We start from the raw sequence: 27,050 nt of genomic DNA, 5'->3' as shown, positions 1-27,050 counted from the left end.
AAAAAAGCTTTATAATAAACTGGTAAATATGTTTCCCTGAGTTCTGTGAGTCACTCTAGCAAATTAACTGAACCTGGTTAGAAGAGGTTCATGGAAACTCCAGTTTTTAGCCAGCTGGTCAGAAGCTCAGGTAAAACAACCTGGGGCTTGTGCCTGGCACTGGGAGTGGGCAGCAGTCCTGTGGAATTGAGCCCTCAACCTGTGGGATCTGATACTATCTCTAGGCAGATAGTGTCAGAAATGAATTGGAGGACACCCAGCTGGTATCTGAGGCAGAACTGATTGCTTGCTTGATGCGTGGGGATAAAACACCTTACATCTGGTGTCGGAAGCATGTTGTGAGAGTACAGCAGGAGAACTGAGTATGTTTTTTACTCATACATGGTAACTTAACCAGGGACAGTTAGAGAATGATGGCCTGAGGTCTTGAGACTGATGTGGAGACCTATACATGACTGTGATTCCAGGGACTGGCCAGAGCTATGCCATTCTTTTTTATTTTTTAAAAATCTTTTTAGCTATGCCATTCTTTAGGGAGACATTTAACACCTCTCTATGCAAGAGCACAAAGCCTGAGAATCATTATGCCCCTCTTCTAAGCCACCTGCTAAGCCTCAAAACGTGGATGTGCCAGGCATTCCAACATCACCACTACCACCTTGGGACAATGTCCAGTTTAAGTGTACAGGCTTATTCCCCATCCCTAACACCCCCTAAAACAGGTTCTAGCTTTCCATCTTTTCTTGGCTGGTAGTTCTCTACAGAGTGGTTCTAATCTGAGCATCTCTTCTTAACTGTCCCAGCTGCTTCTTAGATTCTTTCTGGTGCCCTGTAAATAACACCTTTAGTACCTTGAGGCTCTGGGCTGAGGTCAAGGTTCCAAAGATCTGGTGTGTGATATCTTTAAAGGCTAATACCTTTTCCCTGCTTTAAAGGTAATTATATACCATATTCTATAGCCTAGAAGACCTTGCTCCTTTGGGAGAATGAAAGGCTACAAGAACATGCAGAACTGAGGGGAAGCAGATCTTCCCACAGAACTCCAGGCATGTTCCTTTTTTCTTGTTTTTTTTGAGTCAGAGTCTCACTCTGTCACCCAGGCTGGAGTCCAGTGGCAGGATCTCAGCTCACTGCAACCTCCGCCTCCAGAGTTCAAGTGATTCTCCTGCCTCAGCCTCCCAAGTAGCTGGGACTACAGGTAGACACCACCATGCCCGGCTAATTTTTGTATTTTTAGTAGAGACGGGGTTTCACCATGTTAGCCAGGATGGTCTTGATCTCCTGACCTCGTGATCTGCCCACCTCGGCCTCCCAAAGTGCTAGGATTACAGGTGTGAGCCACTGCGCCTGGCCCCCTTTTATGCTCTAAGTTTAGTACTTCAATATGCTGAAAAGTATGCTTCCTTCCAAACTAGTTTCTGCCTAGAGATGATTCCCAGGGAGAAGGAAGGAAGTTATTGGCTTCATTTCTCCACCTAAAGTGGGGGAACCTAAGAGGACCCTGATTGTGGTGTATACAGTATTCCTGGAAAAGAAAGAAGGCCCCTTTCACCCTCGCTCCCTAACTCTCCAGCAGGCTGAGTATGGTGATGGTACATTCTATACCTCAATTTTACCTGTATATGACCTGTGGCCTACTCCCAGAGGCTCTTGTGAAGCATCGTGACATTCTTGCCTAGAGACATAACCTGCCAACAGCAGCTGAGTCTTCAGATCCGTGTCCAGTGTCCAGTGTGGGTACACCAGAATCTGCCCGGTCTTTAGGCTGGGATCCCACTGGTACTTGACCATTTCTCAGCAGTCCTCCTCCTATCAGGTACTCAGCCAGGATCCCAGCTCCTACCTTATCCAAACTGAACTACTCAAGCTCAGCACATTTCCTAAGAGAATGATCTGGTCACTGCCTCCTAATTTTTCAGGTCTCAGCTTAAATGTCATTTTTTTCCAGAAAGCCTTCTGACTTGAAGAACAAGGCATCCCAGCTATATGCTCTTACAATGCCAGGTAATTTTGCTATCATAGCATTTAACATTTAACACTTAACACAGAATATTGAATTCATCTTTCAATGTGGTGAAGACAAGAGACTTTTTTTTTTGAGACGGAGTCTCGCTCTGTCACCCAGGCTGGAGTGCAATGGCACAATCTCAGCTCACTGCAACCTCTACCTCCCAGGTTCAAACAATTCTCCTGCCTCAGCCTTCTGAGTAGCTGGGATTACAGGTGCTCGTCACCATACCCAGCTAATTTTTTAGTAGAGACAGGGTTTCGCCATGTTGGTCAGACTGGTCTCGAACTCCTGACCTCAGGTGATCCACCCACCTTGGCCTCCCAAAATCCTGGGATTACAGGTGTGAGCCACTGTGCCTGGCTAAGACTCTGTCTTTTCACTATTACAACCTCAGGGACTGACATGTAGTAAGTATTTAATACATATTTGATGGTTATTCATCTGATTATTACTGATTGGTATATCTCTGTATTTGGCACCATACTAGGCACCAGGGATACAGTGGCGAGCAAAATCAGACATCATCTCCTGCCCTAACCGAGTATACATACTAATTACCTATGCCACAAACTGACATAAAGTTATAGCTGTGGTGTTACAAAGAAGCATCTGGTGCTGTGATTCCCCACCACAGTGAGAACTGAGCTAAGTAAGTAGCAAGGTTGGGAAGTTAAGGAGAAGAGGGGTGGGAAGAGGGAAGAGCACTTCCTGCAGGAGCTGCCACAAATGTACAGGCCTGTGGCCTGTGATGAGAGGAATGAGGACAGCATGTCCAAAAGCTGCCAAGGGGAGTGGGATGAGGATGGGAGATGACAGGGCCAAGACCACACAGAAGCTTGTGGGCTAGGTTGAAGCTTTCGAACTTGAATCCTAATTAAAATGGTAAATCATTGAAGGGTTTTAAGCTAGTGGGTAGTAATGAAGATGGAAAAGGGCCATCTGAGATAAAATGGGCAGTTTTTTTGTGGTGAATTTGATATAAGGGTGAGGGAGAGGGGTATCAAGGAGGACTGACTTGCCTAATGGATAGATGGTGGTGCCATTTATTGAGATGGAGAACAATGGCAGAGGACCTGAGTGTTGGGGGTAAAAATCACAAGTTTGGTTTTAGACATGTTGAGTCTGAGGTTCCAATAAGGATGTGCAAACAGTTGTCTAAGATCTCTAGGGGTCTGTATTAGAAAGAGAAATACAAATTTGCAAGTCATCTGTGAAAGGTTGTAACTAAAGAAGAGGTGCATGACTGAGATCCATTAGAAAGAAATTACAGGCCGGGCGCGGTGGCTCAAGCCTGTAATCACAGCACTTTGGGAGGCCGAGGCGGGTGGATCACGAGGTCAAGAGATCGAGACCATCCTGGTCAACATGGTGAAACCCCGTCTCTACTAAAAATACAAAAAATTAGCTGGGCATGGTGTCGCATGCCTGTAATCCCAGCTACTCAGGAGGCTGAGGCAGGAGAATTGCCTGAACCTAGGAGGCGGAGGTTGCGGTGAGCCGAGATCGCGCCATTGCACTCCAGCCTGGGTAACAAGAGCGAAACTCCGTCTCAAAAAAAAAAAAAAAAGAAAGAAATTACAAATTTGAAGAGAAAAGGTGACTCAGGATCAAAGTCTGAGGAAGGTCACCATCTAATGGCTGGGAAGGGAGACTGAGAAGGAGCAGCTGGAGAGGTGGTAGCAGAAAATAACAGAGAGTTCTTGGTAACAGAACCCAAGGGAAGAGTTAATACAAAAGGAGATAGTAGTCAACAGAGAACACTCACAGGGTAAAGTTCTTGAAAAGGTCGGAAGAGATAGGATAAAAGGCACGGATGGAGGAACCAGCCTTAGACTTGAGGAAGGACAGCTGCTCTATTACAGTAAGTGCAAAGGAGGATACTGTGGATTTATTTCTCGGTAGTGGGAAGCTGAGGGAATTCTATTTTCTCTGTGAAGAGGTAAGGGTTCCACCAAGAGGTAGTAGAAGAAGTATGGACTATATAAGTCTATACTAGAGGTTTAAAAAGAGTAGAGAATGAGAAAGGGAGTTGACCATGGAAACATGAAAGATACCTGGGCCTATGCCCCAAGTGCATGCAAAAAAAAAAAAAAAAAAAAAAAAAGAAAGATACCTGGGCCATATTCAAGACCTATGTGAAGTGGGTGATAATAAATTTAAAGTGGAATCAGCTGGGCATGGTGGTTTAGCCTGTAATCCCAGCACTTTGGGAGGCCAAGGTGGGCAGATCACTTGAGGTTAGGAGTTTGAGACCAGCCTGGCCAACATGATGAAACCCTGTCTTTACTAAAAACAGAAACACTAGCTGGGCATGGTGGCATGCATCTGCAATCCCAGCTACCTGGTAGGCTGAGGCGGGAGAATCAGTTGAACCCAGAAGGCGGGGTTGCTGTGAGCAGAGATCACACCACTGCACTCCAGCCTGGGCAAGAGAATGTGACTCCATCTCAAAAAAATAAAGTGGAATCAAGGCCAGGTGTGGTGGCTCATCCCTGTAATCCCAGCTTTGGAAGGCTGAGGTAGGAGGATTACTTGAGCCTAGGAATTTGAGGCTGCAATGAGCTGTGATTGTGACACTGCACTCTAGCCCAGGCAACAAAGTGAGACCCTGTCTCAAAAAAACAAAACAAAACAACAACAACAAAAAACCAACCAAACAAAAACAAACAAAAAAACCAGTGGAACAAATCTGCCCAATTATGTTCTTTTTTCCAGCAGTGCTTGTTGCTTTTGTGTACACACACAGAAAACATATAGTTAAATGAATAAAGGAAAGACCAAACAAGTAGTAGAAGACAAAGACACCTGACATGCTTCGTGAATAGAAGCAAAGATGAAGGACAAAGTCTTCTGCCACTGTGATAAGGACTCTATTCCTCTATTTGACCCACAAATAGCACCCACATCCCACTGCTAACCTTTAGTAGAGGTGGAGGCTGAAGCAGGTCGAGAAGATCGTTTACGATGTCCATTTTCCACACTTTCAGAAGCCACAGTTGGTTCTTCAGTTCGGGAGTTTCTTCGGCTCGGGGTTTTGGACTTTTCAACTATCTCTTTGGGCTCACTGCTGACAGAGGGAAGCAAAAAGTTTCCAAGGAGGTGAGGGAATCAGGCCACATAAAAAATGGGCTCTTCAGATAATTTCATTCATAAAGTAGGAGACTAAGAACTACATAGTTATTCTGGAGAGAAAGGAGTTCAACCTGGAACAATAAGCACTATTGCTTTCTATATTACTGGGAGTTTAAAAGTGAATCTAGCTTACTGCATTAGTCAAAATAAAAGAGTAAAGCATAATGTTGGTGAAATTGTAGAAAAACTGGTAAAAGACATAAAAAACTTGGAACAAAACTTCCCAAACTTCCTCAACCATTTTCTTATCTTTTTCAGACAGAGCCTCATGCTGTTGGAGTGCAGTGGCACCATCTCAGCTCACTGTGACTGACCTCTACCTCCTGGGTTCAGGCAATTCACCGGCTTCAGCCTCCTGAGTTGCTGGGACTATAGGCATGTGCCACCACAGCTGCTAATTTTTGTCTTTTCAGTAGAGGTGGGGTTTGACCACACTGGCCAGGCTGGTCTTGAACTCCCGACCTCAAGTGATCCACCCATCTCAGCCTCCCAAAGTGCTGGGATTACAGGTGTGAGCCATTGCACTTGGCCCCTCACCCATTTTCTTAAGGTAGGAATATTCCTCTTCAAAAATTAAAAGATTGGCTGGGCGCGGTGGCTCACACCTGTAATCCCAGCACTTTGGGAGGCCAAGGTGGGTGGATCACGAGATCAGGAGATCGAGACCATCCTGGCCAACATGGTGAAACCCCGTCTCTACTAAAAATACAAAAATTAGCTGGGCATTTGGCACACGCCTGTAGTCCCAGCTACTTGGGAGGCTGAGGTGGAAAAATTACTTGAACCCAGGAGGCAGAGGTTGCAGTGAGCTGAGACTGCACCACTGTGCTCCAGCCTAGCAACAGAGCAAGACTCTGTCTCAAAAAAAATAATAAATAAATAAATAATAAAAGATTATGGCTATGCAGTGGCACACGCCTGTAATCCCAGCTCTTTGGGAGGCCAAGGTGGGTGGATCATGAGGTCAGAGATCGAGACCATCCTGGCCAACATGGTGAAAACTTGTGTCTACTAAAAACACAAAAACTAGCTGGTGGTGGCACACACTTGTAGTCCCAGCTACTCGAGAGGCTGAGACAGGAGAATCGCTTGAACTCATGAAGCGGAGGTTGCAGCGAGCCAAGATTGTGCCACTGTACTCCAGCCTGGTGACAGAGTGAGACTTTGTCTCAAAAAAAAAAAAAAAAATTATAAAATACAAAAATTAAATGTTGATTTTGTAATTTTTTAGAATCATGAAAAAGGTTTTTAATATGTCTGCAAATTGCTACTAACTCAAAATAGTATATATAAGCCTAGGAAATTAACATATATTTGCATTTACTAATGATCCTGGTACGGTTAGATAACAGCATATTAGAAGCCACAGTATGGGAATAATTCATGATATACTGCTAGGTATATTGATTGTCCCCACCCCAACCCCCTTTTCTTAGTATATGATGATTTAAAATTGGTAATATTCACTGTTACTGAGGATACAGGAACAAAAACATTTTCATACACTCCTAATTGCAGTATAAATTGTGTAACCCAGTGGTTCTCAAAAGGAGGCAATTTTGCCTCTTAGGGGACAGTCAGCAACGTCTGGAAACATTTTTGATTGTCACAACTTGGGAAGAGGGGTGCTACTGGCATCTTTTGGGTACAGGCCAGGGATGCCACTAAACATAAGCCCCATACAACAAACAATTATCTGGCCCAGAATGCCCAGAATGTCAATAATGTTGAGGCTGAGAAACTCTGGTGTAACCCTTAACTCAGCAATCCCATTTCTAGGTCCCTAAGGAAATACATCTTTCTACAGAGCTCTACACATAAGGAAGTTAAAACATTTTATTTGTATTAGTGAAAACAGAAGACCTAAATGCCTAATGATAGTAGATTAAGTTGGCTAAAACATGGCACCCATACGGAGTCATGAAAAATCATGTTGTAGACTATTTAATGACAAAAATTGTTCATAACACATTACCAAATGGGAAAAACTTAACAACATAATGAACAGTATAATCCCATTTTCATTGTTTTATATATGTAACTAGATATGAATAAATATGAGCTTTATACACATAAATTTTTTTTTGTTTGTTTTTGAGATGGAGTCTTACTCTGTCCCCCAGGCTGGAGTGCAGTGACATGATTTCGGCCCGATGCAAACTCTGCCTCCCAGGTTCAAGCAATTCTCCTGTCTGCCTCCAAAGCAGCAGGGATTACAGGCATGCACCACCACACCCAGCTAATTTTTGTTTGTTTGTTTTGTTTTGTTTGAGACAGAGTCTTGCTCTGTTGCCAGGTGCCAGGCTGGAGTGCAGTGGCGCAATCTCACTGCAACCACCACCTCCTGGGTTCAAGCAGTTGTCCTGCCTCAGCCTCCTGCGTAGCTGGGACTACAGGTGTGGGCCACCACACCCAGCTAATTTTTGTATTTTAGTAGAGATGGGGTTTCACCATGTTGGCCAGGATGGTCTTGATCTCTTGACCTCGTTGATTCACCTGCCTCAGCCTCCCAAAGTGCTGGGATTACAGGTGTGAGCCACCGCGTCTGGCCAATTTTTGTATTTTTAGTAAAGACGGGTTTCACCATGTTGGCTGGCCTGGTCTTGAACTCCTGACCTCAAATGATCCACCTGTCTTGGCCTCCCAAAGTGCTGGGATTACAGGCATGAGCCACCATGCCCGGCCCTATACACATAAATCTGACAATATATCTGGGTGGATACTGTGTTGAAAAAGACTAGAAGCAGATGAACTAAAATATATGTACAGTGAATATTGTTGAGTTGTAGGAATACTGGTTTACTGGTGGGTTATTTTCTTCTTTGTAATTCTCTGATCTAAATTTCTGATTTTCTTTAATAAACTTTTTACTACTTTCATGGTTTAAAAATGCATATTAAAATGATTAGAAAAAAATTTCTTTAGAAAATTAAATTTGCTTACAAAGTATGTAACAAAAATAATGCAACAAAACAAAACAAAACTGGTCAAAAGGCTGCCTCTTCTGGGAAGTCTTCCATGACCTCATTTCCCAAGTAGAGTTGACTCTTTTGTCTTTTGGGTTCCTAGTCTCTATCTGGCATTCTAGAGCACACATCAGATTGTACATCATGTTCTATTTTAATGTTTTGTGCCGTCAACTAGACTGTGAGTTTCTTAAGGACACAGACCATAATCTGATTGTCAACTATCCCTACCCTTCCACTGTTCACTCCTGCCAGAGGACCCTTTTCTAGTAGCACTATGGCTGGGAATTGGGCCACACTGTTCACTCCCATAGCATTATGTATAACAGCTGCCCCACACTCAACCACAAGCCAAGGTAAGTCAAGGAGAGTTGAGGCTGGAGGTGGGGTAGAATTACAAGTCAGGGGAATTTACACTTCCTTTTAGAGGTGGTGAAGATAGCTTTCTGGCTAGGAGCCCAGACAACGACAATGCTTAAAGCTTCTGAGGAAAGAAGATTCTTTTTTAAAAAAAAATTTTTTTTTTTTTGAGACAGAATGTCACTCTGTCCCCCAGACTGGGGTGTGGGTGGTGCAATCATGGCTCATTGCAGCCTTGACCTCCCAGACTCAAGTGCTCCTCCTACCTTAGCCTCCTGAGTAGCTGGGACTACAGGTGAGTGCCACTATGACTAGCTAAGATTTTATTAATTTTTTTTTTTTTTTTTTTAGAGATGGGGTCTCACTATGTTGTTCAGGCTGGGCAACTCCTAAGCTCAAGCAGTCCTCCCTCCCTGGCCTCCCAAAGTGCTGGGATTACAGGCATGAGCCACTGCACCTGGCTAGATGATTCCTAATGAAAGTGTCTCTTTCTCCTGGCAAAACAAAAGCCACAGCAAGACTATCCTGTATGGTCAATGCTCAGGTATCTCTGGAAACAAATATCCCAAAAATATTTTTGGTCTGATTAGCTTCTTTCTCTAGACAAAATGCTGGTGTATGCTTGAGAAATGCAGACGAGTTCAAACATTAGCCCAATCCAAATAAAAGCAGACAGGCAGAGTGGTATAGTAGGAGTAGCAATGAATTTGGAATGAGATGAACCAGGGGTCAAGTCTTACCTATGCATTTATTGACTATGCTATTTAATGTTCTATGTTCTAGACTTTTTTTTTTTTTTTTTTTTTTTTTTTTTTTATTTTTTATTTTTTTTTTGAGATAGAGTCTTATTCTGTTGCTCAGGTTGGAGTACACTGGGCACGACTATGGCTCATTTCAATCTCGACCTCCCTGAGCTCAGGTGATCCTCCCACCTCAGCCTCCCAAGTAGCTGGGACTACAGGCACACACTACCATGCCCAGCTAATTTTTTGTACAGACAGGGTTTCACTATGTAACTCCTGGGCTCAAGCCATCTGCCTACCTCAGCCTCCCAAAGTGTTGGGAGTATAAGTATGAGCCACTGAGCTCAGGTGCTCTAGAATCTCTTTTCTCTTTCTTTCCTCCACTCCTCCCTTTTCCCTTCCCTTCCTTTCTCTCTCTCTTTTTTTTGGAGAGAGTCTCACTCTGTCGCCCAGGCTGGAGTGCAGTGGTGCGATCTCAGCTCACTGCAACCTCTGCCTCCCATGTTCCAGTGACTCTCCTGCCTCAGTCTCCCAAGTAGCTGGGATTACAGGCATGCGCCTCCATGCCTGGGTAATTTTTGTATTTTTATTAGAGACAGGGTCTTACCATGTTGGCCAGGTTGATTTCAAACTCCTGACCTCAAATGATCTGCCTGCCTTAGTGCTGGGATTACAGGCGTGAGCCACCGCATCCGGCCTTGTTCTAGACTCTTGATCTGTAAGTACCATCTTGTCTGTTGCAATACCTAGGTTAAATGTCAGAAGGCTTGGGTTTGAATCTAACCTTCACCATTTACTAACTCTGTGACCTTGGGCAATTTAGTTAACCTTCCTGAGCTTCAGATTGCTCATCTATAAGACAGAATTTATTTTCCTAATAGATACTGTGAAAATTAGATGAGATAGTACACTTAGGGCACTTGTAGCCCAATTTATTAAGGATGCAGGCATGGAGCAACAATCAAATAAATGTTGGCTGTTACCTCCTCACAGGAATGATATGAAGATTAAATGAAAAAACTATTGTGAAAGTGTTTTATGAAGTTGCTGTACAATTATGAGAAATTCTTTAAAATATTATTCAGTACATTCCTACCCTAAAACAGGCAAGGCTGGGCTTGGTGGTTCATGCCTGTAATCCTAGCACTTTGGGAGGTCGAGATGGGTGGATCACTTGAGGTTAGGAGTTCAAGACCAGCCTGGCCAACATGGTGAAACCCTGTCTCGACTATAAATACAAAAATTAGCTCGGCGTAGTGGCACATGCCTGTAATTCTAGCTACTCGGGAAGCTGAGGCAAGAGAATTGCATGAACCCCGGAGGTGGAGACTGCAGTGAGCCCAGACTGTGTCACTGCACTCCAGCCTGGGTGACATAGTAAGACTCTGTCTCCAAAAAAGGCGTTGACTTTTGGAAAATGGTAATACTCCTCTCCATAGAGCTAATGAAGTTGAAGCCATAGACGTATTTCATTTTGTAGGGTTATGTGGAGCAGCACAATGTAACAGAAAAAAAACACAGGTTTTGGGTCAGATCCTGCCTGAGTTTCTCCTCTCGCCTTGAGGATCAAACAACTGTTCTTTAGAATACAGTTGCAAGGACTATTATTAATGTTAATGTCAATGGTAACAACAGCTCCCATATATTGAACATTTACTATTTCCTCACTGTGCTGAGTATTGAACGTGTTATCTCATTCAGTTTTGAAAACAACCATAAAAGGTAGAAACTTAGTCTCCAAGTTTTATTAACAGAAATGTTACCTCTGAGGGATTAGGACTCATGACAGCTCTCTACGTGGGCAGTAAAAACAGACTGGGGCAAGAGTGAAGGAAAAGGATAAGGTGAGGAGAGGTTTAAAGACTGAGAAAGCTGATACCTTTCAAAGAGGCTTATGCTGTGTTCATGCTATGTCTGCAGAAATGATCATCTTACCTTTGTCCGGAGACTATAGCAGCATTTACCTCCAGCTCTGTAAAAAATGTAAAGAACAGAAATGAAATGTGGGGGCTGCCACAGAGAGAAGCTAGGAGTCTACAAGAATTCTCAATGCCCTATTTAGGCTAAAGTGTCCCTGTGCCCAGCAGGATTCTCACCCTACATGGTATGGAGACAAAGCTGGCACAGACACAACTTGGTTTGTTTGAGACATAAGACACTTGGTCTATTTTTATTTCTACTCCACACTGTGAAACAACCTGTTTGGATTAAGAGAACTAAGTTCACCTTTCCTCGTTTATATTTCATTCAGTTACAACTAGGTTAGTAAATAAGTCTCTTCCTCTCATGTGGAACAGACTGTTTTCATTTTAAAAAATGTCTACCTTCTTGGCCCTTATTTAAAAGAAAAAAAAAGCAATCTTAAAATATGTCTTGAATATCCATTAAGGATGCATTCTCCTCCAAAGGACTTCCTCTCTGAGTTTTAGAGGGCATAGTGCTTTGCTTTCATATATTGCCTTTAGACCCCATTCTATTCCTTTCTCAACCTCCCAGCAATGCCCTTCAAGAAAGGAAAATCTCAGTAATTTGTCTAGCAGGGTTTTGCATCAATGAGCACCCTCTGGGTTTACTACGTACTTCTTTCTCAGCACCAGCAGAAAAACATCTGCTTTCTCTATTATGTGCCTTTAGGTAGTTCCATCTTTTCCAAAAGCCTTCCCTGATGTACCAGATAGCAGTGATCTATCCTGCCTTTGGCCTCCCACAGCCTTATACCTGTTCCCCCATTGAGAGAATTCAGCACCTCATTACTCAGTGTACATGTCTAACCTACTCTACTAATTACATGGTAATCTTAAAGGCAATGAAGTAAGAGTGCCTGGGTCAAATTTTTGACTTCATTGCTTATTAGCCATGTGACCTTGGGTAAATTATCTGACATCTCTGTGCTCAATGCCTTATCTAAAAAAATGAGAATAACCACATTACCCACTTCAAAGTTAAGATGAAATAATGCACATAAAAATTTTAGTATGATACCTGGCACTTAGTCATAACTCAATGTTATTAGCTATTATTATTGCTATGAAGATCATGTTGATACAGCCTTCCATGTAAGGAGGTTGGGCTACTCTGCCTTTAATGCAAGGTGCTAGTGGAAGGGAATCTTTGCTTCTCACTGCTCGTTAGCCTCTTGTATTTATACTCACAAAGCCTGAAAACCCATCCACAGGAAATAGACACCAATTCACTGAGTCTCTGCTACTTTGCTGGCTTGGCTGGAACATATAAACTCAGGTAATGTGTGCTCAAAAATGAAAATGACTCAAGTCAAAAGAGGTGCTCATCCTGTTTTTTTATTTTTTTGAGACAGAGTCTCACTCTGTCCCCCAGGCTGGAGTGCGGTGGTGTGATCTTGGCTCACTGCAACCTCCACCTCCCGGGTTCAAGCAATTCTCCTGCCTCAGCCTCCGGAGTTGCTGAGACCATGCTCAGCCTATTTGTATTTTTTCTTGAGACAATCTCACTGTGTCTCCCAGGCTGGAGCGCAGTGGGATCACAGCTCAATGCGGCCTCAACCTCCTGGGGTCAGGTGATCCTCCCACCTCAGCCTCCCAAGTAGCTGAGACTACAGGCATGCATGCCTTGCCCAACTAATTTTTTATTTTATTTTTATGTTTTCTAATTTTTAAACATTTTCTGTAAGCTGGGTGTAGTGGCTCTTGCCTGTAATCCCAGCACTTTGGAAGGCTGAGGCAGGCAGATCACCTGAGGTTAGGAGTTTGAGGCCAGTCTGACCAACATGGAGAAACGCCATCTCTACTAAAAAATACAAAATTAGCTGGGTGTGGTGGTGCATGCCTGTAATTCCAGCTACTCGGGAGACTGAGGCAGAAGAATTGCTTGAACCCAGGAAGTAGAGGTTGCGGTGAAATGAAATTTCGCCAGTGCACTCCAGCCTGGGCAACAAGAGCGAAACTTCATCTAAAAAAAAATTTTGGTTTTTTTTTTTGGTAGAGATGGGGTTTTACTATGTTGCCCAGGGTGGTTTTGAACCCCTGGGCTCAATGAATCCTCCCAAAGTGGGGGTTACAGGCATGAGCCATCACACCTGACCTAGTTTTTTTTTTTTTTTTTTTTTTCTTTTTTTCAGATGGAGTCTTGTTCTGTCACCAGGCTGGAGTGAAGTGGCACAATCTCAGCTCACTGCAACCTCCGCCTCCTGGGTTCATGAGATTCTTCCGCCTCGGCCTTCAGAGTAGCTGGGACCACAGGCGCGTGCCACCACGCCCAGCTAATTTTAAAAATATTTTTAGTAGAGACGGGGTTTCACTGTGTTGGCCAGGATGGTCTCGATCTCTTGACCTGGTGATCCGCCCGCCTCGGCCTCCCAAAGTGCTGGGATTACAGGTGTGAGCCACCGCACCCGGCCCTAGTTTGCTCCTTTAAAACCAGAAAAAGGTTGATGCTTTTGGGAATTTTAACACTATCATTGCTGATTCACAAGTGGAGATCAATGTGGTTTGATGAAGGTAATCAGTGGCTCTGAGAGTATGTTAAGGATAAGGAGATTCATTTACGTCAAACTTCAAAAAGGAACAGGATTCTTCAGCCAATTACTCTGAGAAGGGGGAAAATTATATGCTAAATCCTATTTTCTAGAGTAAAGTTGGGGCAGGAAATGGAATTCCCTTTCCCTTTATAGTTTTGCCTTTTCTTACCCAAAATGAATTTTGCTGTATGACCCCTCCTTTAAATAAGGTACTCCATCCCTACCCTTCTCAAATATCCAACACAATGTCAGGTATCATGTGGGCAATTGGTGGCAAAGAAAGAATCTGGGTGGCTGAAATGTTTTTTGCTCACACACTATTTTCAGAGGCCTGATTTTATTCAAAATGTGCAGTAGAAAGTCCTATCCATTACATAGGATGTAGCATTCTGAAGCAGGTTTTAAAATAATCGCAAATTATACCTTACTTTTACTGGCTCAGATTCACAAAATTAAGCATGGCTACTATTGTTTTTTCTTACTTTGTCAAATGTGTGAATTATAGTTTCAATGAGATTCTTACCTCTGTGGGAATTATTCATATATATTTTTTTAACCCCTCAATGATCTACAGTGCTAAAGAACCAGGCGAGACTAAACTGTACCACATCTGTGATACTGATCTGCTTCCACAGTCTATAAAGGCAAAACAGGGCTGTTACTGCCATCATCCTCATGTATTCTGAGTTGACCCTGATCCCACAGCAGTTATCTGTCAGATTACCATAGGCACCTACTTCCAGAAATATCATCCCTCATGCTATTTACAATATATTGGTCATGGGGAGAAACTTAATGCCATCGACAGATGACTGAAATGACTCTGCCTCCTGGAGGAATGGCTACCACACTGTGGCAGAGATTCTCTGAACAAGACTCCACTACTGTCATGATAATAAAACTACAAAGTGCATTAATGCTTGCCAACTCAGTAAGTCACCATACGCCAGCTATTTAGCTGCCAATCTTGAGTGCCAGGGTCATAGAACAGGGAAAACTCCGCAATAGAAACCCATGACTGGGTGGCAGACAATGGGCACTGAGATGCCCTTCTTGAGTTCTCTAGCTGACACTACGAATGCATAAGAGAGCAAGCTTGTCAGGGGAAAAGAATCTCAAGTAGAAATGCACAAGTTCTGCCACTCAACCAAAGTCTGCTCTGAAGCAAACAGATCAGATATTTCCAGCCACTTCCTAGCAGAAGAACATGTGATGTTGAGGACAGCAATAGTTTCTTCACATGTAATCCATCCCACTCCAAGAAGTTTTTCCAAAGTACACCTTACCTGGTCTAGCAACAGAGGCCTGCAGTACTGTGGATGAAGCTTCCTTTGAGACTAAATTCTGTGATGGGGCTAAGACAAGGAAAAAAAAAATTACAGGCCTTTTACTTTCTTTTCTAAACAGAAAGCATTAACCTAATCAAGGGCTAAGTAACTGCTGAAACAGTATACTCTTAAAGGGCAGTACCTAAAATTGGCCTCAAAATCACATTTTAAAACTCACTAAAAAAATTAATTACCATAACACCCAGTACCAATGACTACCATTTAGGGGTATATGTTTTTCCTTTTTGTATGTATAATAATAAGGGAAGGAGATGGCTATAAGAACATAGCACTCATATTTTTTGCTTCTTGGGGTCAGGTTCTGACCACTACTTGAAAAAGCCCCAAAGCATACCTTAGTAGGCAACCCAAACCATAGAGGTACAATTATACCATTCCTCAGCATTTAAAAAATCTAGTCTCACTCCCTAAAGACTATACTATCTAAGAGTGGAAATAGTCACATAATTTTGTACTTTTCTACAACACTTAGCAAAAGTGATGGGTATAAAGCAGGTATTCAATTCATACACAATAAATAAATCAATTCGATATGTTACACTTATCTAACAAATAGTTGCAAAGAACTTACTAGGGGCAAGGCACTGGGCCAGGTACCCTGAGAGACCAAACTACATTCTCTTGCACATCAGGAACTCAGTCTAGTATTAAAGATAAGATACATACATGTGATGCACTTGAGTGCACTATGATGTCATATGAAAGAGTCACAAAGTATAAAGTGCCACAAAAGTCCAAAGCAAGGGTGAACAATTCTAGGTTGAAAAATCTGAAGGCACATTAAAGGGAGAAAGATCAGAATCAGGCTTCAGAGAATTTAGGCCCTTACGGAATAAAATAAAATACATAATGCACTCTAGAAGGGAACTATCCTGGAAGACATAGTAAAGATTATGGCACAGATATGCCACAGTCACATCCTGACACCTCAGTCTAAAATCCTAGATAAACTCTGCAACAATACGTTTTACTCTCTTATGGAAACTGTGAATTTTGCGTACTTCCCTCCTGCTTAGTAAAGCAGTCAATTATTCATTTAAGAATTTATTTTAAATGCTTATCTGATAAAGCTTAAAACTATATCTTAACTTCTACTCTTAACTTCAGTGTTGATTTCTCAAAAAAAATTTTTTTTTCTTCTGAGACGAAGCCTCACTCTGGTCACCCAGGCTGGAATACAATGGCAGGATCTCAGCTCACCACAACCTCCGACTCCTGGGCTCAAGCGATCCTCCCTGTCAGCCTCCTGAGTAGCTGGGACCACAGGTGCATGTCACCATGCCTGGCTAATTTTTACCTATTTTTTTGGAGAGACAGGGTTTCACCATGTTGCCTGTGATGGTCTCAAACTCCTGGGCTCAAGCAATCCACCTGCCTCGGCCCCTCAACATGCTGAGATTATAGATGTGAGCCACTGCCCCTGGCCAATTTCTCACATTTTCAAAGTAAAAGCACAGAAGCCACTTGAAAAAGAATAGAAGCAATCACTTATAAGCAAAGTGAGTGTTCTTACTAAAACTGAGAACTTTTTCCAAGTGCTGGTTCATCTCCTCAAGGCTTACATGTTTCTCTAGTATAATATATGATCCAGATAAAAATAATTTTTAATTACTTAATCATTTTTCTCTTGATACCAGAGGAAAAAGTCTCCTGAAAGAAGGAGAAATGGAAATATTTAATAGTGAAGGATATACTTAATTTATACCAGGTTCCCTTTTAATTCTTAAGGTTCATCTATACCAATAGAACTAGAGCAAGATACACTGAGCACCCAGTTTTGTGACGACTGTTCCTGTAAGAGCATCAAGCTCCTTGAAGGCCTTTATCCTGCCCCTATATCTCTAACACTGAGGTGAAGAGGCAGAGAAGGGGAATTAACCTTTCCAGAGCTCTGTGTGGGGCAGTGTGTTGGCCACTTGACAAATCCTCTCATTGAGTCCTCTGCCAGAATCCTAAATTCTGGAAGGCAGAAATTACAATCTTCATTTTACAAGTGAAGTACATGGCTTAGGAGAGGTTAAGGAACCTATGGGCTAGAATTTGAACTCTGATCTTACCCTGAAGTTTGTGTTCTTTCTGCCTCTCCTCCTGGGTGCTTACCACTCAGTGGTAGGCACTCGAAGCATTTTAGCTGCATAAATAAGATAGGCACTTAATTAGCTGGCCTAGGATATCACACAGGTCGTTCCCAGCTCTAGCAGTGAGTGACTGACTCAACTCTGGGGAAACAGAGCTTCTTCACCTAAGCCTCACAGGAGGATTAACATATGGGGGAAGGGAAGGAGGGGCAGTTATAAGGATACCTATGCTTCCATCACTAGCCCATCTTAACAGTACATAGGAAATAGCCTGAACTAGATATACACAAATAGAATGCACCAATCAACAAAGAAATTACATCAAAAAGAAACTGGGAATAACAATTTTTTACTATTTATTGAATAATAAATGTGCTAGGTTCTATGCTAAGAATATTATATGTACTACCTTGTTGAATTCTTAAAACTATTATTGTTCCACACGACAAAGGAGGAAACCGAAGTTTGGAGTGGTCAAGTAACTTGTCCAAGCCCATACAGCTGCTAAATGCTGGTGTTGTAATACCAACCCAAGCCTACTGGCTCTTGACCACTTTGTTTCTACTGTGTCCATTATTATGAAAACTGGTTTTCTTCCAGCTTCCCTCTGGAGTAGCCCAGACAAAAAAACAATGGTTCCTGAGATGGAGTACAATGAGAATGGGGCTATGAGGACCGACTGATCTGAAAGCCATGAGCGAATCTTCACCATGGTAAAGGGAATTTGCAGAAGCTGCCATTCATACTTAAGGCACAGTGTTAAATGGGTGGTTCACAGTACAGACTCTGAACAAATACTGAACTTCTTTGAGCTTCAATCTTCTTACCCATACAATGGAGTTAAGAATATCTGACAAGGTTGGCATAAAGATGATGCAAGACAACATATGTAAAAATGCTTCCTTGTAAATGGAGAACTTTTACATAAAGGAAAGGTATCATTATTTCAGGAGCTCTTTGAGAGCCTTAGCTCTCTTTGTTTTTTTGAGACAGAGTCTCACTCTGTTGCCTAGGCTAGAGTGCAGTGGTATGATCTCGGCTCACTGCAACCTCTGCTCCCAGGTTCAAGCAAGTCTCCTGCCTCAGCCTCCCGAGTAGCTGGGATTACAGGCATGTGCCACCATGCCTGGCTAATTTTTGTATTTTTAGTAGAGATGGAGTTTCACCATGTTGGCCAGGCTGGTCTTGAACTTCTGACCTCAAGTGATCTTCCCGCCTTGGCCTCCCAAAATGCTGAGATTACAGAAGTGAGCCACCATGCCTGGCCCTTAGCTCTCTTTAATGAATGCAAACTTAACATGAGATTTAAAAGTGTATTTTCCAACATACTTTCAATAAATAAAACTACTGCTATTGCCATTTAGCCCATTCTCTTTCCTCCAAGTAGAAATGGAGTCATGCTTTCTCTTGTGGGATTAGGTCATCAAAAAACTGACATAAAGAGATGATGAAGCCCCAAGTACATACCTATGCTGGGTAGAAGTTCTGGATGGGATCCCACCTTCTCCTCCACTACGCCACTCGCAAGTGGCTCAGATGCTATGCCACCATGATTGCTTTTTGTGGTCGGTATGGCGGAGATGAGCTCGGAGGGTACCAGAGTGGTTACTATCGAGCGTACACTGGTGGGGAGAGCACCACCAGGTAAGCTGGGTCCTGCTGAGGCAGTGCCCGGGCCCACGGGGCTAGAGGTCATTTTTAGCAGAGTGGGTGCTGGGGGCGTTGGGGTTTTACTGTCCAGCTCTGTGGATAACTGCTCTGTTCCCAAGAGCCCCGGAGCTGTGGTGTCTAGCCCTTGGCCTTCAGTCTCTCCATCTGCACCATATTGTTCTTCCCCTTTCTCAAGAGAGCCTGTGACTTTCTTACACGCCTTGGTCAACAAAATCTGGCCAATTTTGTCCACTTTTCCTTTGCCCTTACTAGACGAGACTGGGCTTCGCCGGTTGACAGAGGACCCTGGACTATTAGTCAAAAGGGGAGAAACCATTGTGGTTGACTGTGAAGAAGGAAGAGTGTTCTGATCTGCTGAGGTGTTCACCTGCGGGCTAGCCTCATCTGGATTAAATTCTTTCACTTGCTGGACAGGGGGATGAAGAGGGACAACTGGAGAAGACGTACAAGGAGGGGAAGGAAGCTGAACAGGGGTGGCTCGTGAGCTAAGGACCAAAGGTCGACCTGTCTGTATGTTTGGAGCAGAACTATTGGAGGGGGCATTAGGCGGTACAGGAGCAGAAGAAAATTTTATGTTCTGAGGTATGTGTAAAGGGCCAACAACTGCAACAGAGGGAGGCATCAAGCCAGAGTTGGTTGTCAGTGGGGCTGCAGGAATTGTGCTTGGCTGTGATCCTTTCATAACCTGAATTATTGAAGATGAATTGATAAAGACAGGTGTAATGAACTGAGGCCGGGCATTAGACTGAGCAGCTGACTGTCCCTCAGAAACCATAACCTTGCTGCCCACGTTGGGCATTGTGACGACTGTTGACATCAATGCAGACTGCAAGTGAGTTGGCAAAGCTGCTGATGTGTTAGCTGAAGTTGTGATGGGATTGGAAGTGACAAATACAGTTATTTGATTTGGGGGCAAGGGAGTGGAAATGGAGGAAGAGTTAACAGGTCTTGACATTACTGGAGGGATGCTTGGTGCAACGTTAGAACTGACCTCACTCAATTCGGGATGCACAAGGGTTGAACACGGCTCATTACTGTGAGGTAAATTTAGGGAATTAGAGGGTTCTTTAGAAGAAGACGGATCCTGCAATGTGGGAATGACAGATGCTTTTTTGAGGTCCTCCCCAGAAACTACTGGAGATGTTACTTCCAGATCTGTAAGCACAGGGGGTTTAATCGTCACATTAGGAGCTCCAGAGTTGTCAAGAAGTTGACTTAACGATGTTGGTGCTTCCCTCATAGCAGGAGACACCAAATTTTTGTTCTCTTCGACACTGGGAAGTTTGTTAGGATCCGAAGGCTGCCCATCCTTTTTGGATTGATCTTCAGGGACAACCATTTTAACTTCTTGGGCAGGGACGGCTTTTAATTCAATGTTTACCTGTTCCTTCCTACCCTGGGAATTCTGGCAATCACTGTCCTGAGGCACATTCAAGCTCTCCTTGTTATCCTCAACAACACCCCCAACTGCAGCCACAGACACAGTAGGATTCTGAGGATTCAGCCCACTGTTGTTAGGAAAGGTTCCCGGTACAGGGGGATTGGTCAGAGGAGTGGGACTGACCAGTACATTTCTTGGCAACTCCACATTCTGCAACAGGGCTGCATTTGTTTGAGAGGCCAGAGTAAGTTTAGGGGCTTTTGAATTTTGCCTTCCAGGGCTTGGAGTGGTTTTCCTACTGGACCCAGGACTAGACCTGCGACTGTTGCTTGGACTTGCCCGTTTTGTTGCTCCAGAATTAGACTGCTTTCCAGAATTCACTACCACAGAGTCTAATTTGTGAGTTTGTGGGGCAGCAAAATTGGAAGGATTCATGGTAAGATTTGAAGGTGCTTGCCCGATGGCCTTCAAAGTTGTTGGATTTAGGCCTTGTTGGTCAAAGCCTCTGTTTAAATTTGGCCTAGGAGGTAAAGGAATATTAATCTGTGGAGGGAAAAGTCCTGCTATGGAGGCATTGAGTCTTTCTGGTGACAGACTGATTTCTGAAGGTTCTGTGCTGGGAGGGCGGTTGTTGGGTGTCTGAGGATAATAGGGTCTGGGGCTGGCTCTGTTTGGTGTTTTGGGCCTAGATGTCTGGGTTGGTGCAGCCACATTTGGAAAGTGGTGGCCGTGAGAGCTGGGCAGGGAATTTACAGGGGGTTGCTGGGGGGTTGCACCTTGAGTTGCTGAAAGGGGTGATGGTCCAGGTTTTGGCCCTGTCATCATTAACTGATTTTGGGGAAGTACTACATGTGACGGCATGTTGTTTGGGCCTCCTGAGACAGATGGTGCTTCACTGCCACTTGCTTCAGGGAGTGAGGCCATCTCCGCCAGTGGTGAGCTGGAAGGATTCTGCGGGCTCTCCTGATAGACCATTTTCCTTGAATTGCTTCCCAAAGGAGTATTCACAGGCATTGGCATTCTTTGTTTATCAGGTGATGGTGGCACGGAGGCAGGTCCTTGCAGACTGACCATGACAGGCATACTGCCACTCTGTTGCATGGGCATTCTCTGGGAGTCAGGGTTCAGGGGGCCCCTTGGAGGATGGACACTTTGAGAGACTGGAAGCCTAACTGATTTGGGATCCTGCTGCATCATGAGCATCATCATCATTTGCTGCTGCTGCTGCTGCTGCTGTTGCTGCTGCTGCTGCTGCTGCTGCTGTGACTGTGGCTGACTGGCAGGTGGTGGCTGCTGCTGTTGAGGCAGTTGTGGCTGTGGCTGCTGCTGTGGCGGCTGTGGTGGGGGTGCCACATGCTGCATGAGTTGAGGAGGCATCTGCTGAAGTGGCCTCTGTTCAACTGGTTGAGAAGGATAACCTAAAACAAGCCCCCCAAATCAGGGAAGTTAGATTTTTCAGCAAGAAAATGTTGCTACCTTTAGAGTATAGCCAAGCAATACTCATCTAGGTGGCACAGATTATGCACAAACAGCTCAGGCATGCCCACTCCTGTGGCATGGGGCAGCCCCCTATTACGTGATATAAGCAAAAGGGGCACAGTGCTTAAGAAGCAAAACGCAAAGCATCAAAAACCTAGAGCTCCTTGGTGTGCAGGGTCTGGATGAACCATGACTGTACTAACAGCCTGATTTTCTGTGCTATGCACTGAAAATGGCTGAGCCTATCACCAGCCAAACATTCAGATGAAATGAGAAAAACTCCATCAACAGCAAGTGCCTGGCCACCCAGGATTCAGGTCTCATGTAGACATAATCAATACTTGTGAATGAAGTAAAGCATTTAGGATTCACTTCTTCTGTTAGAACAGGAATAATTTTTTTAAAAGATGTGATTTTATTGAAAATAACAGAATTGAAGACAGCCTTTTTATTCTTTCAACAGAAGTAAAATATAAAATTCTAGGATTCAGTTCCTTAAGAAAGATTTAAAATTATTCCAATTCATTGGCTCCATATACTATGCCGCATCCTTGAGGCTTAATCCTTTGGGGGAAACCAACTGAATTAAAATTGCCCCTCAGACGTAAATCAGTTTGGTAAACAGTAGGAGCTAACAGAAGCTGATATACACACTGAAAATAAAACTAGGGCACTGAAGTGTTATTAATTTCCATTTACTTTCTTACATGCAAATCTCTATTTGGAGAAATAGTTTCCATGAATCCACAGCTGGAAAACAAGGCAGAAGCATAGCCCTCAGGAATAAAAAATAATTTTGGGAAAAGAAACCTGAAGGACAATGTCTTCTAGATATGCAGAGGGCAACATCTCAAATGATTCTCTCTTTTGTGAAGATTTTACTTGGCATTTTAGAAACCTGACAATCAGAAAGGATAAAAAGATATGCAAACCAAGAATAACAGTGGTTCAGTGGGAAAAAGTGGGCATACAGCTGGGTATATATGGAATACAATTCCAATTACACAAGCTAGATTTATTCCATTGTTGCATGAAAAGTACATTAGAGAGGTTTTAAGAAGGTGTAGGAATAAGAACAATTGGCTCTGGCAGTCAAAGGAAATGCTGACTCAACATTTTCATGTAGCTACCAAATTTTTTGGGTCAGACTCAGTACTCAATAGCTAATTAATGTCTTCTGGCCAAAGATTCCCATGGTATTAATGCATACAATATGTAGAATCCAGCTTTGAAGGTTTTTTAAAAAAAATCCTTTTTTATTTTAGGCCTGAGTAACTTCTTGACCTTTATAAAGCCAATAATATGGCATTTCTATGGTTCAATTGTCCTTTCAACTACATAGTCAAATATAGTGGGTTCTTATTTTTCACATTCAGTCTGGGGTTCCCACATTAAGAAAATTATAATTTCTGCAAAAGCCCATTGATGTCAGGGGTATGACATGGATGCCTTTTATCTTTAAAATCAGCCTACCAGGTAGTACAGTAAATACCAAAGAGGACAGCACAGACAGTACAGCAGCCTCTCAAAAGTAACAGTTAAGGACATGGCTGCTACAGAGTCCAGAAGCTGGAGGCAGCAGTCCAAAAGGTACTAATGATAAGACAGATTGGGGTTGACATGACAGAATGGTGAAGAGGGAAAGCCAGGACACACATAGTGCCCATAACACAATCATAAACAAAATTTATTACTCAGGGAATGCAAACTCCTATGCCTTTAGGGGCCGGGCAGATAGTAGAGGATAGAAGTGGACTGGTATAAGACAGCAGGCGTCCTGTCAACAGTGCCAAACTGCAGGGCAGATGCCCTCTTTAAAGGCATTTAAATTCGGACTTTTGTTTAAGACTGCATAGCAACTCAAACCCATTACAGCCTGCAGGCCCCCAGTGTGCAGAAAGAAGACAATAAATGTATACAAAGATCCCTGGGATTCACGTAAGAAGTGTTCAGAAGTATCTGAGGCAAGAAGGCATGTTCCTGCTTACATTGCCTTCTGGACATATACCCTAAAGACTGATGACCTCCCAGTCTCAGCTATGCTGCTGCATCTCACTGATGGGAAGTATCGTATGCCCAAACAATTTGTAATAAAATAACACAAAGTATTGACATCATGATGGATTTGGCTTTTTTTTTAAGATTCACTTTTAAAATACATAAATTAGGGGTATAGTGAAGTTTATTCCTAAAATAATGTCACTTTCATTTTCATGCCAAAAAGTAGTTGAAATAACTAGTGAGGAAGAAACAAAACATACCCTCTGTACATACAGGGGAGAGTAACCTATGTGTGAAGGGTTGTGCATCTTCAACCATGTCATAGGGGAATAAAGTTACAAGTCATTGCTCAGGCCAAGATAACCAGGTATAGAGATATTGTGGCAGCTGGCCTTGGTTCTATAATATCTAGGTTTGGATGAGTCAATTTTAGGAGTTTTTCCAACTTTGACATAATTTTTCAACATGTAAAAGATAATATTATTTTATAATCAGAGAGGGTACAACAAAGGGGGCTTCTAACAGTGGTCCTATTTATTATAAATTATTAACCTGCGTGGTAGATACATGGGTGTCTCTTTTATTATTCTTTATATTTTAAAGACTCAATAATGAAACTTCTATAAAAAAGATCACCTTGTTTTAAAGCCTGGTTTAAAAAAGACTTTAACCCCTGCTTTGAGAAAGCCCCAGGAAGAAATGCTGCAGGAAAGGCAGGCAAGCAGGATTAGGGTGAAATCATCTCTCCATTTAATCTTATCCTATTCTGATGCCAACTAGAACCTTGACAATGACAAGAATAAAGAGGCACTTCACATTTCAGTTTCTTTTCTTTTTTTTTCTTTTTTTTTGAGACAGAGTCTTAGCCCTGTAGCCCAGGCTGGAGTACAGTGACATGACTTCAACCTCAACCTGCTGGGCTCAGGTGATGCTCCCATTTCAGCCTCCTGAGTAGCTGGGACTATAGGTGCATGTCACCATACCAGGCTAATTAAAATTTTTTTTTTTTTTTTTTTGAGACGGAGTTTTGCTCGTTACCCAGGCTGGAGTGCAATGGCGTGATCTCTGCTCACCGCAACCTCTGCCTCCTGGGTTCAGGCAATTCTCCTGCCTCAGCCTCCTGAGTAGCTGGGATTACAAGCACGCGCCACCATGCCCAGCTAATTTTTTTGTATTTTTAGTAGAGACAGGGTTTCACCATGTTGACCAGGATGGTCTCGATCTCTTGACCTCGTGATCCACTCGCCTCGGCCTCCCAAAGTGCTGGGATTACAGGCGTGAGCCACCGCGCCCGGCCAAAAAAAAAAATTTTTTTTAGTAGAGACAAGGTTTCACCATGTTGCCCAGGATGGTCTTGAACACGTGGGCTCAAGCGATCTGCTCATCTTGGCCTCTCAAAAGTGCTGGGATTAAAGGTGGATGAGCCAGCATGCTCAGTCACATGAAATGTGGCTGATTTCATGAGGACTTAAAATAACAAAGATAAATTTGGATAGAATGTGCATGTGTATGTGCCTTCAAAAGTTATTTGAAATTTTTACTTAATATCAAGGCAAAAGTCCAAATACCAGACATATTAAATAAAGTAGACTAGTTAGCAGATAAAATACTATTGTTTCCTCAAAGACAAAGAAGCCTTGTAATGCCGCATGCACATGTGATGTTAAATGTATAATCTAGCTAACATTTTATCACCTGGTGGCCGGTTTGAAAATTCTGGCAGTTTAGGGCCTGAGTTATCCAAGTTAATTCCTTGTTCTCCAGGCAACGGTGGCTGATCAGCCTCTTCCAGACCAGCTGGGCGAGTATCTGGGGTGCTAAAAATAAATAAATAAATAAATAAACAAACAAAATATTTTAGAATAAGTTGTATAGAAAATACACAAAACTAGCTTAACCCTTCCTCTATTTCTGAAGAACTAAAATGTTTGCATTACCATTATTCATCTCTCTCTAGTGTAGATAAAATATTAAATATTGGCCTAAAAATAATCTGGCAATGTCATTAAATGTTAAAATCTACTTAAACTAACAGCACTGTATTTACTCAAAATGCTTTCCACAAATTCCTGCAATAATTTTCATGTAATTACCCATTCTTTAGATGTTTTAAGACCTGATCATAGACCTATCAATGTTATAAGGTACTGTTCCTGTGAAACCACTTATCTTCAATGTAGTGATCAAATTCAACTAGGGGGTCTGACTCTTTCTTTTTTGTGCATATAACAGTGGGTGCTCAATTCATAACACCTTGCAAAAGGTTGTATAGGTTGGCTGATGGAAATGGTATTTAGAGAACAAAGAAAGATTGAGACCACCACAATAAAAATTTTGCCGTGGAATGAGTATTTGCAGACATCTCTATTGGTTTTGAGATGCCTTCACTTTTACCTGGATATAGCTTAATATTTTTAGTGGGGAGGAAAAAAAATGAAGAAAATGTAGCTACTAACACACACAATCTCAAAGAACAAGCCTGCTCACAGACCTCATTTTGTTTGTAATGTTAGTCCTAATCGTACTTTTCTTTCCTACCTTAGTTTCCCTTTGCCCTGATTTTGTTCACCCACTTTTAGGTAGTGTTGTGTCTCATTATACTCTTTATAGTTTCATAAGCCACCAAAATCCATTTTAAAAGCCCCAGCACATGGAAATTTCAAACCTGAAGCAGATCCTCAGCACATCCAGACCTCTATAATAATCCGCTCTTTGTAAAACTTCTCTTTCACTTTAAATTATAGGCAAGGATTCAATGGTAACTTTTACTTTCAGAAAATTGCACTGCTAAAAAATCTGATATCTGGTCCAGCACCCTCATGTTATGAATGAGAAAACAAAGGCCCAGAAAGGTATATGAGACAGGCCCAAGGTTCCACAGTGAACTAGTGGTAGAGCTGGAAGCAAGTACTTTTCCTGTAAACCCACTGCGTCTCTTTCCTAGGAGTCTTGATGCTGTATAAGGTCCCTTTCACAATTTGTAGACCTAAGTAAGCAATTTCCCTAAGGGCTGGTGAAGATGGCAAAAAATGCACACCAGAGTCAACTGAATAACCTTGCAATTTTACTTCCAGACTACTGAGAGAATAAAATATTTATTAAGTAATTATTCCCACAGGCTGAGATTCGTAAAGAATTTAACTAAGAAAGAGCTATCAGAAAAATTAGATAATTAAAAGGCTAAGTTTGAATTCAGGAAAATATAGGTTATTATTAATAATATACCATGATTAGCTTTTAAAGTACAAGATTCAAGAAGCAGCAAGTGAGCATGATATAATACAGTACAATCAAATAATGTTGTGGGAAGGCTGGGATAAAGGTAGTTGATTTTATTTTGAACATTTAAGCTTGCATAAATAAAGTTCCCCGATTCTTCTTCTA

General features: G+C 42.6%; 1 protein-coding gene across 9 annotated transcripts in view; it reads right to left on the bottom strand.

Annotated features, from left to right (window-relative positions):
* NCOA6 (nuclear receptor coactivator 6) overlaps positions 1-27,050 on the bottom strand; it is a 113,732-nt gene that overhangs the window by 10,257 nt on the left and 76,425 nt on the right. For 6 of the 9 annotated variants that reach the window (XM_017513676.2, XM_037733070.1, XM_037733042.1 and 3 more), the window contains 5 exons: positions 25,362-25,483; positions 18,602-21,604; positions 14,994-15,062; positions 11,148-11,184; positions 4,930-5,078 (listed from right to left, as the gene is read on the bottom strand). In XM_017513676.2, the coding sequence (XP_017369165.1) occupies positions 4,930-5,078; positions 11,148-11,184; positions 14,994-15,062; positions 18,602-21,604; positions 25,362-25,483 (3,380 nt within the window). Of the gene's footprint in view, positions 1-4,929; positions 5,079-11,147; positions 11,185-14,993; positions 15,063-17,113; positions 17,188-18,601; positions 21,605-25,361; positions 25,484-27,050 lie in introns of those variants that run through there. The other 3 variants (XM_037733069.1, XM_037733075.1, XM_037733073.1) reach the window with 3 other exon arrangements.

The sequence above is a fragment of the Cebus imitator genome, unplaced genomic scaffold (assembly GCF_001604975.1).
Source record: "Cebus imitator isolate Cc_AM_T3 unplaced genomic scaffold, Cebus_imitator-1.0 Scaffold18, whole genome shotgun sequence".
NCBI lineage: Eukaryota > Metazoa > Chordata > Mammalia > Primates > Cebidae > Cebus > Cebus imitator.
The sequence above is the reverse complement of the archived record's forward strand: the minus strand, read 5'-3'. Positions and strand labels throughout refer to the sequence as shown.